Here is a 10,859-nt window from a genome sequence, read left to right as displayed (position 1 = left end):
GGATCCTGCCTTCTGTTCAGATGGCCACAAGTCCTCATCGCAAGTGATGTTCCCTCAGGCAAGGGGGGGGGGGGGGGGCGGGGATATCACTCGGTGCATCGCGCATGTGTGTACAGTATGGTTTTGTTGCAAGAAGAAAGGATTGTTTTGGTTTTGATTGCAGTGTTTCATTTTGGTATAGATGTAAGTTGTTCATCTCCAAGTACTATGTCTTACAGCTGTGTGTGTAGAGTTTTGGCATAATGAGTCATATTCTGCAAAAAGTGTATAAGCAATATATAGGCAAAAACTGTATTATTATTATCTAAATCATGTAAAAACCTCTAACCAGAGTTCTTGCAATACTCATTACCTATGCCCATGCAACCAAGCTGCACAAATCATATCAGTGTATCTGATATGCACAAATCATATCAGTGTATCAGAGGCGAGCTAGCAGATGCTGACAGCGGTGCAACGTCGAAGTCCGGAATCAGTTAGTAAACATTGGTCGTATGGTCTTATCCAATTGCATCGAAGTCTGGAATCAGTCAGTAAACATTGGTGTTATCCTATTGTGTGCAGTGATATTTTCAAATGCATGCTTGGTGTCGCCCCTTGAGTTGGGGCATTTTCATTACTCATAGCCAGACCCTTAAAGGGATATTCCACCATTTGGGGAATTACACTCATTTTCCACCTCCCCTTAAACAAGTTAAACAATTGATTTTTACCTTTCTCAAGTTCATCCAGCTATTCTCTGAGTCTGGCGATACCACTTTTAGCTCCAGCCTAGCATAGATCATTGAATCAGATTAGACCATTAGCATTTCGCCTATGGGACATTTCTATGGGAGATTCTTTGAGTGCTGTCTCCTCATTAGAAAGTCTTTGTTTGAACTTGCCACTACTGTATATCTTCTACTGTCTTTATTGTTCATTGTGTCTGTATGCTACTGAGACCTTGAATTTCCCCTTGGGGATCAATAAAGTATCTATCTATCTATCTATCTATTGTTATAGGCATTTGTAGGCATTTGTGGCCGTTTTTGGGAGGTAACCAGACGGTAAGTACACCATGCTGTTGGAGGTGCAAACAAAAACATAGAAAGCAGCTGGCTCAAGGGTTATAAAAGTATTTTGTCATGTTAATTTGTATAATGAAAGCACCATTTTTATAGCCATCCATGTGTGTTCACTTCTGGCTCCTTGGCTATCAATTTGGTAACTATAAATATTTGACATCTTTAGAACATTAAACATATCGAAAGTGTCAAATGTTGTGATTTTTGGACGTTAATCACTAATGATATTGTCTATCCAAAGTAAAGTGTCTGTTTCAAAGTTCAGTGACGGTCAAGAAGTGAACACGCATGGATGGCTATAAAACTGAGCTTTCATTATACAACTAAACACGACAAAATACTTTTATAACCCTTGAGCCAGCTCCTTACTATGTGATCTCAATGGGAATGCAGCGTTTGTTTGCACCTCCAACAGCAAGGCATACTTGGTTACTGCCTGGTTACCTCCCAAAAACGCCCACAAATGCCCGTATGTTTGTGTGAAAGAATGGTTTTTGGGAAGCGGAGCCAGCTTGTACTGGATGTCGTATGAGAATGAACGCAGTCTACACAACCATGAGGCTCCACACACTGCTCTTGACCTTTAGATAAGAACACATGGGCAGTGAATGTTGTCAAACTGTGGCTGTCTTTGTAAAGTGGCACCTGGTGATAAGGACTAGAAAACACTGTTGCCCCTCTCAAATCTGTTAACATTTCTTTCATGTGCAGCAGTGGAAAGCCATCCGGCACCACCCTAGCCTTGCTAGGCTCTCACAAGTCAACAGACAGCCTCAGTCATTGGCCTCCTTCCTTTGTGGTGACAACTATGGGTGAGATCCGCTCTGAATCTACAGGCTCTAGACATCCTGTTCCACCAGTCTTTTAAATTCCTCGGACACTGCTTCTCTAACAGCAAAAGGCAACCTATGCCGTTTCTGTTGGACTGCTGTATCCATACTTTAACTATGTGAGTAAAGCCCTTACTGTAGCGCAACCCAGTATGTTCAAATGAACATTCTGGACAGTGCTGTAGACGGAACAAACAAAGTTGTTGTAACCTGGCCATTTATCACTTACATTTGTAAAGCAAAAATAAATAAATCCCTGCCTAGCACTGCAGACCCACGCTTTACAATGTAGAGGTCTGTGGCAGTACTGCTACCATGAACATCACATCTGACAAGTCTGTAGTCTGCAAATATTATATTATATTCAGTGTTTATAAGAATGATGAATCTGCTGTGTTCGGCGGAAAGTGGGGTGTAAAGTAGTGGTGAAAGGAGCACCCTATCCAAAGCACAGTCCACATCATCGCATTAGTAATACAGCAATACGGAGAACCTGTCAGGCAGGAAAGAATCACAATGAGAGGAATGCAGGAGTGCCAGATAGTCTACACATTAAGGAATGTCTTCTTTGCCATTTCTTGTACTACAATTATTGTCAGGGCTCAACCTTACTCTGTCCACCCTCAACTCCCCACATTGAAGCTTATATTCTTTTGTTTTCTTCATGTCAGAATGTGTCTGTCAAGATATCTTTGCAATATTATCATTACCCAAGGCTCTTAGTCGAGGTTTTCAAAATAATATGGCTAAATACGGGCCTTTATCAACGGCCGTGACCTCTATGGTATGCTTTGCATTCTGCGCCCCAATCTCCTTGAGTTTAACTTCATGTTGAGCTTGTATGTCGTTTGTTGTGCGTTCACAGACAACTTGCAGTGCAGGGAGGGGTTTAAATATGTAGATGCAACCAAACTCGATCTGCCTGCCTGGTAATCCAGGTGGGAGGTTGTGAGACTATCAACCAAGACAGCAAAAGGATCGGTGTGACCTGAGGAGAAGGAGACATTATGTAAGAGTAAGACCATTTATACTGTTTTTTTTGTTGTTGTTTTTTTTTTTAAATAGAAATGGCATTTATTTCATTTGTAGCTTTCATCATGAAATGCTGGTAAGTGTGAGGTGGTGTGTGTGTGTGTGTGTGTGTGTGTGTGTGTGTGGTTAAAACCATATGTTTCTTTAGCAAGAGTGAGGTCACTCAGAATCATGTTCACTCAGAATCATGTTCATTATCACTTCATCTGTACTATTTGTACCCACCCCCCTCTCTCTCTCTGTCCCTCTCTCCCTTCCATCTCTCTCTCTCTCTCTCTCTCTCTCTCTCTCCATCTCTCTCTCACACATGCAATGTTTGTGTCTCTTCTAAGTGTAAAATATGTAAAAGACTGTCTCTCAAACCGCATACTTCTGTCAGTACACAGCTAGTGCGCACTGAAAGCTGACTTGCGTTGTGCCCACTTTTTGATGGTTAGTATTGTGCCAATATCTGCACTATATACTTAGGGCCCATCCCATTTCTCCCCCTTTAAAACTTCCACTTGGTTTTGATTGCCCTCGACAGGGAAGTGGGGCTGAAGATCTTTCCATATAAATTGGGACACCACTATATGCAAATTAGCGTAGCAAACGTGCTAACCCAGAGCCTTATAGATAGATAGATATATTATATCTCTCTCACCTACGTCACGTGCAGCGTCAACGTGTGTAGCGGTAGTAGCCTGTTACTATTTTCATTCAGGAACATGCTGGTTCCAGCGGTCGACTGTTGTGTGGGCTGTGTTCATGTGAACGCCGGAACACACATCCTAAATATTGACGAAACTACCCAGATCATATATAATGTTAATTGATGGGCAGACTCTCTCAAAGCACTCGGCAGATATCATGAACATCGTCAGATAGCGTCGTGAGATATTTTCATCAGTTTTCAAAACTCGACAGTCTTTTGGATGTGCATCAAACTAGCATATTCCAACATATTTCGAAATTTTAATATGCTTATTTGCGAAGCAATGCAATTTCATTATTAGCTATGCAATTGTTCCTTTCCAGCGGTGTCAGCCATCTTGGTTGAAAAATTGCTCCCTAAAGTAATGGGATATCCTACCCCTACACACGCAAAAACGAGGGTTAGGGCAAAAATCTATAGGGAAGGGGAGGTATTGGGACGGGCCCTTAAACTAAGTATTTGAAGTGTGCATTTAGGCGGTTTGAAACACAGCCAAAGACTATTTGGTGACATGCAAATATTTCTGAGTAAACTTCCTTTATCCAAAACTTTTACCTGCAGCAGAAGAACTTATTTTGCATGGACATGACGCTATATTTACGGAGAGGTAGGCTGTCCCTCACTCCTTGACATTAGACTTTTTTGAGTACACAGATACTTCCTTTACAGGTTTTCTCCATTGGTTTGGCTCATTTCTTGAAACAGAAATTACATCAAAATAACATGGACAAACCTCCAATTCACTTGGCAATTGTTCACAACAGAATTGGATTTCTAATTCATTTCATCAAATTGCAAATGTCTTAGTAGTACATGTCTCAATGTCTCAGTACATCTTTGCAAATGATTAAGTACAGGTAGCCTATTAGCACAATTTCCAAGTGGATAGATCTTGTTGATCTAAACTGATTTGGGCAATTGATCTGTGCAATTTTCGTGGCACTGACACGGAAGGAATTTAGTTTTGAAGCATGAGTGAACAGTTTGGGAGAGATATTAGCTTTTGCAAGTGAGCTATGGTGTTGTGCTGAACTGTAAGACTGTTTTGCCAAATAATCTTAGAGTTTTGAGAATGTAATGTCTGTTTCAAGAAGAGAGCCAAACCAATGGAGAAAAACATTAACTCATTCACTCACAATCACCGTTGTCTTTCCTGTGCTCCTGTCTCTCTCTTTCTCTCTTTCTCTCTCTCTCTCTTTCTGTGCCCTATAGTACCAACATCATTACGTACAAAAAGAAAGTTTGAAAAGTGTAAGTACCATGTTAGTTTGTTTGGTATGTCTAGACACAGAAGAATATTAACCTAGTTGTTGATTTTTATTTTCATTGATAGAAATGATGTCTATACATATGTGAGTATTATAAGGAAGATACTAAAAATAGTCATGTTTGTCAGTTTACTTCAAAAGCACTCTCCACTATATATCAAAAAGTATGGGAAGTATAAATACAAAGTTGAGGTTCTTACTGAAAATATTACAGGTGGGGGAAAATGTTTGTATTTATTGATTTTCTTATATTTTGCTGATGCGTATGTTTTTATTTGTTTACAGTGTTGCTATTGTTCATTGTTGCTGCCTGTTTGATGGTCCTTTTTGCCTTGAGAAATGTTTTCTGTAAGTTCATGTATTACTGAATTAGGAATCATTTCTAAAATCACACTTAATAATTTATTATGATGACTAATATGTGTCTATTTAGATATATCATATACATAGCTTTTTATCTCAAGTTAATATATCAAGATCTTAATAGTTTACTCAATCTATCTGGATGACATATGGTATTTGTAAACATATTTACTCATTCAGTGGACAGTATGTAGTATCATGCTCATATTGTAGCTAATTGTTGTGCAGAACATGTTAAAAAATAAGAAAAATAATTATCTCCCATCAGTTCCAGAGATTTACTTTGAAATGAACACATCATCAGAAACATCTAAAGGTGAATGAAACTAATATAAAATGTTTAGTGTGTGTGTGTGTGTGTGTCAGGCTTGTGCAAAATTCCAGAATTGAATTGAAACTGGCTCTTAAATTCCAATTCAATTCTTGAATTTCACTTGCATTTCAATCGAGGTAGCAAACAGGAAGCAGAATTGCAATTCGAATTGTGCACAACCCTGGTGTGTGTGTGTGTGTGTGCAAGGCTGGTGGAAGGCCCAGGGTGGTAGACTACCATGGGGCCCCACACCGTGACAAGCTAATACAACATTGAAAATAGATTGATCGTGAAATCATACCAGAGACAGTTTATGAGAAAGCAAGAAATCGTTTTTCAGTGATATCGGTTAACAGTCTGTAACAAGGTAACAACTGCCATGTCACCAAATCAGTGCTTGTTCCCCACAACAAGACAGTCCTATCTTGGGGTGATGGGAGACACCTGTAGAGTTTTCCTAATGTCACATTTAAAAAAGTGAAATTGAATAAACCAATCAGATGCAACCTAGCCTGGGAACACCCAGACCTTCACAATTGTACAATTGGGCCTGGAAAAGGTTCTTCCAGCAGGGGCGTAAATTAAACTTAAATTGGTACATTAAGCTCTTACCAAATCATTTAAAAAGTGTAGCAATGTTGTAAACGAAGGTTTTAAATGCAGTTGTTTATTCAATTCCAAAGAAATAGCAATTGTATTTGCGTACCCGTGTTTTAGGAACATTGGAAATGGGCTTCAATGGCCTCTTGGCCAAACGGATCTGCAGAGCAAATCACAAATTTGCCAAATGTTTGCATGGGTATTCCCAGGCTAGTTGCAACCAGTGTTAAATTCTGATCTATCTATCTATCTATCTATCTATCTATCTATCTATCTATCTATTTTTTATTTTAGCCTGATGAGCCAGACCCACATTAAAATGTAGGGTCTGATTGAAATGTAGGGTCTGATTAAAATGTAGGTCTGGGGACTCACCGTTCGCAGTGCTCAGTCCTAGGGGCGGGATAATCGGTTGTCTTTCAAATTCCCTCTGCACGCAATAGGACAGCGCTAGGAGTCCCATGCACGCAATAGGACAGCGCTAGGAGTCCCATGCACGCAATAGGACAGCGCTAGGAGTCCCATGCACGCAATAGGACAGCGCTATGAGTCCCATGCACGCAATAGGACAGCGCTAGGAGTCCCATGCACGCAATAGGACAGCGCTACAACTCATGAGTCCCATGCACGCAATAGGACAGCGCTAGGAGTCCCATGCACGCAATAGGACAGCGCTATGAGTCCCATGCACGCAATAGGACAGCGCTACAACTCATGAGTCCCATGCACGCAATAGGACAGCGCTACAACTCATGAGTCCCATGCGTTTCCCACCAGCGGAGCTAGTTGGCTAGTTTAAACTTTTGCCAACTTAAAACAGACTTAACTCGTGTCACGCTGTTCGCCAACAGCAACATCCACCTTCTTTGTTTTCAAGTAGCAGGGAATTCACGCCGAACCGTTTCAACTCTGCCATCAATTATGTTAAGCCCGCCTAACGACTCTATACACGATGTGATTGGCCCTATCGAAGTTTAATTTTTCCAGCTTGCAAGCCAATGGAGAGTTGCTAGACTAGCCCAGGCAGCCACTAGGGTGCGTCTAGATTTCTAGGCTATATCTATCTATCTATCTATCTATCTATCTATCTGTTATTAACGAACCTCACCCTGACTCAGCCCGCTTTGCTCTGTCTGGCTTTGCTCTGGCTATGCACTCTGGCTTTGTTCTGTCTGGCTTTGCTCAGGCTCTGCACTGTCTGGCTTTGCTCTGGCTTTGCTCTGGCTATGCACTGTCTGGCTTTGCTCTGGCTATGCACTGTCTGGATTTGCTCTGGCTATGCACTGTCTGGCTTTGCTCTGGCTATGCTCTGTCTGGCTAAGCTCTGTCTGGCTTTGCTCTGGCTCTGCTCTGGCTATGCACTGTCTGGCTTTGCTCTGGCTATGCACTGTCTGGCTTTGCTCTGGCTATGCTCTGTCTGGATATGCTCTGTCTGGCTATGCTCTGTCTGGCTTTGCTCTGGCTATGCTCTGTCTGGCTTTGCTCTGGCTATGCTCTGTCTGGCTATGCTCTGTCTGGCTTTGCTCTGGCTCTGCTCTGTCGGCAAAATACTCTGTCAAACTCGCACCCTGCCTCCTATTCATTCCTATAGCCCTTTTTTCCTCGTAGACTATAGACCCTTTCAAGAGAGTTCCATTATCAGCATCATAGTTGGCCCCACAAGACTTCCATTTTAACATTCCATATGTTATCTTAATGCAGAGCAAAGATTCTAGAACAGAGCTCTGTTCTAGAATCTTTGATGCAGAGGAAGTAGATTGGGGCCCAAATAGAACGTTCAAGCATTGTTTTTGTTTTTATTGTTGAAAGGGTCTATTGTTTTTTTATCAGGCAACGTCTGTGAACACTAGGGGGCGCAATATTCCTATTTTTTCCTAGGGCCCAAGATTGCCTTCCCTTGGCCTTGTGTGTGTGGGTGTGCACTCACGCTTGTATGTGAGTGTGTGTGTGTGTGTGTGTGTGTGTGTGTGTGTGTGTGTCTGTCTGTGCGTGTGAGTGAGAGAGAGAGAGACTCTGCCCATGAATGTAATGTATTGAGGTTGCAGGTGTGCACTCATTGCCCATATAGCTTTTGTTTTAGAGATTAAACTGCAGGTTACTGAATGCCTGCCAGATTGTACTGGAGCTAGTCATCTGGTGGACATGTTGGAGCTAGTCATCTGGTGACTACTGGAGGCCATGTTGCCGGACAAACAATTAAACAATCACATCCTTTATCTTAAATTGCAGAGAGGGCATTTGTACCCTTTGCCTTCACTTCCAATGGCCACCAAGATAAAGGTAATATTTTCTGTCCTGAAAAAAACTTTTTTGGTTGTTTCTACGGCGGACGTCATAGCTCATCTGGGTCATTCCTGTCACCTTTTTCGCAGGTCTACAACACAAATGCGGTCTTCCAACGGGTTGTGTTAAAGGGACCTTTGCTTTCAGAATAAGGAGCGGTGCTGCAAATGCTATCCCGGCTACAATGTGCTTTAACGGGCAAATGTGAGTTTTTTCTCTGGGAATACTGAATAATCCGGGCAAATGTGAGTTCTTTTCTCTGGGAATACTGAATATTTTTCTCTGGGAATACTGAATAATCTGGGCAAATGTGAGTTTTTTTCTCTGTGAATACTGAATAATCCATGATGACATTGTATATTTGCACAATTTAGATGGTATAGTACCATGCAGTCTGTGGGCATGTAAATGTATAGTACCATGCACTCTGGGGGCATGTAAATGTATAGTACCATGCACTCTAGTATTCGCTAGCGCTAGTAGCTGCCTGGCTATGTTAGCCGCTGGCTCTGCTGTAGCACGGGGGTTATTTGGTCTGTTACCAGCATGTTCCGACACTTACATCTACTCTTAGAACATAGCTACTCACAAATGCATTTATTTATTTATTTATTTATTTTTTTTAGGATTCTCAGCCGTGAACTGAGAAATACAAAAGAGGGACTCAACATTGCTGTAATCAATGGTATGCAAATGAAGGACAGATGACTTTATGTGGACAATTCAAAGGTTCCTTTTACAGTAGTAAAAGTAAAGCCTAGATTACCAGGCAATCTAATAGTTAATAGAATTCATTTCTGAGCACTCACTTGAGTAATTTCTTTCATCAGATTTTTAAAGACAATATTACACTAGTGACTATATGAACATATTTGTCCAATTGCAGTTACTCTTTGATTGAAATAGAATTGTTTTTTTGTTTTTTTTGCTATAGCCCGAACAGGAGAACTCATTAGAACAGGCACCTTTAACATGTGGCATGGCGGTAAGTTGTTCTCCATACTACAGTATTGCACAAAGACACTATTTACACTATTGCACAGAGACACTATACATTGACAGTATTGCACAAAGACACTATACATTGACAGTATTGCACAACGTCACTTTGCCATTATCCCAACATTTTTTTCATTTGTCTTTGGCAGAGGTTGAAAGCCTGGTAACATTTCTGAAGGCTGTTGAAAAAGACACTCTTGTGCTGATTGCAACATATGATGATGGAGCAACCAAGTAGGGAACAGTGTTGGATTCCTTGCTCATTAGCCATCATTAATCATGCTTATCAGTCATCATTAATCCTGCTTATTAGTCATCATTAATCCTGAAATACAGTTGTTTTACAATTAATCTTCAAAAAGTATTGTGATCAGAAACAAAAAATAATTTACAGGATTACTGATGAGGCCAGGGGACTTATTGCTGAGCTTGGAAGTACATCCATCAATAAGTTAGCGTTCCGTGACAACTGGGTCTTTGCTGGAGGGAAGGGCATGAGTGGAAAGAGTCCATTTGAGCAGGTACTGTACTGGTGGTGTAACGTTCTTCATTTTCAGTTTTTCCATTTTAGAATATTTTTTGTTTACAGATTGATGTGTGTTCTATTCCCAGCACATAGCAAACAACAAGTCAAATAACAAATATGACAAGTGGCCTGAGCTACTGGAAATGACTGGTTGCATTCCACAGAAGATGGACTGAAACTGGATGAAGTTACTCAGCCTCAAGTGTGATACCTTAGTGAGGTTACTCAGCCTCAAGTGTGATACCTTAGTGAGAAAATCCATCATAAACTAGATATACCGCAGAGCGGTACAAAATATGACCGCCGCCCAGTCCAGCACAATTCTTCCACAAAAATAAATCACGCTGAAAGGCCTATATAATTCTGACTGTCTCACTAAATTGCATTATCCACACTCAATTCTCACTGGTATCTGCTACACAACAAGTACCAAAACATGATTAGTTCATAGATTTCACATGTAAAATTCATTTTATACAACCCCACCCCCATCTTGCCTGTTCATAATTCTGAGAAATTCTTGAATTGTGTGCATGTGTGCGTGTACACATTTATGTTTATGTGTGTGTGTGTGTGTGTGTGCATGCTTGTGTGTTTGCCTGCGTATGTGTGTTTGTGCATGTGCATGCATGCGTACATATGTCTACTGTGTGAATATGTGTCATACGTATGATTACTGTGAATGTATGTGTGTGCGTGTGTATCTGTTTATGCACATGTGTGCACATGGAATGGGTTAACATGACCCCTGGAGGCAAACATACAGAAAAAATTGGTCATCCTGGGCCCTATGGTTCTCAAGATATTCACAGAAAACTGTGTCTAAATGTACACATAAATTATTTTATTGTAAGGCCCCCCATGAACGAAAGTTCACAAAACTTGGC

At 40.9% G+C, this 10,859-nt stretch overlaps 1 protein-coding gene across 10 annotated transcripts; it reads left to right on the top strand.

The window, feature by feature from the left end:
• The first annotated feature begins 2,807 nt into the window (after positions 1–2,807).
• zgc:101783 (uncharacterized protein LOC447883 homolog) lies at positions 2,808–10,293 on the top strand. Of its 10 annotated transcripts, none has more exons than XM_042110080.1 (13): positions 2,837–2,909; positions 3,259–3,358; positions 4,182–4,227; positions 4,833–4,871; positions 5,174–5,236; positions 5,520–5,567; positions 8,394–8,444; positions 8,537–8,651; positions 9,074–9,132; positions 9,382–9,432; positions 9,596–9,680; positions 9,841–9,967; positions 10,059–10,293. In XM_042110080.1, the coding sequence occupies exons 2-13, from the start codon at positions 3,356–3,358 to the stop codon at positions 10,146–10,148; spliced, it is 777 nt and encodes a 258-aa protein (XP_041966014.1). In that variant the 5' UTR covers positions 2,837–2,909; positions 3,259–3,355; the 3' UTR covers positions 10,149–10,293. The 10 variants fall into 10 exon arrangements, with proteins under 10 accessions (XP_041966017.1, XP_041966021.1, XP_041966015.1 ...); XM_042110079.1 differs by lacking the exons at positions 2,837–2,909; positions 3,259–3,358 and adding an exon at positions 2,919–3,002 and having other exon boundaries at positions 10,059–10,159; positions 10,193–10,241; XM_042110083.1 differs by lacking the exon at positions 3,259–3,358 and having other exon boundaries at positions 2,808–2,903.
• Positions 10,294–10,859: the final 566 nt, after the last annotated feature.

This window comes from Alosa sapidissima, chromosome 11, assembly GCF_018492685.1.
Source record: "Alosa sapidissima isolate fAloSap1 chromosome 11, fAloSap1.pri, whole genome shotgun sequence".
In the NCBI taxonomy this organism is placed as follows: domain Eukaryota; kingdom Metazoa; phylum Chordata; class Actinopteri; order Clupeiformes; family Clupeidae; genus Alosa; species Alosa sapidissima.
This window is presented reverse-complemented; position numbering and strand designations above follow the sequence as displayed.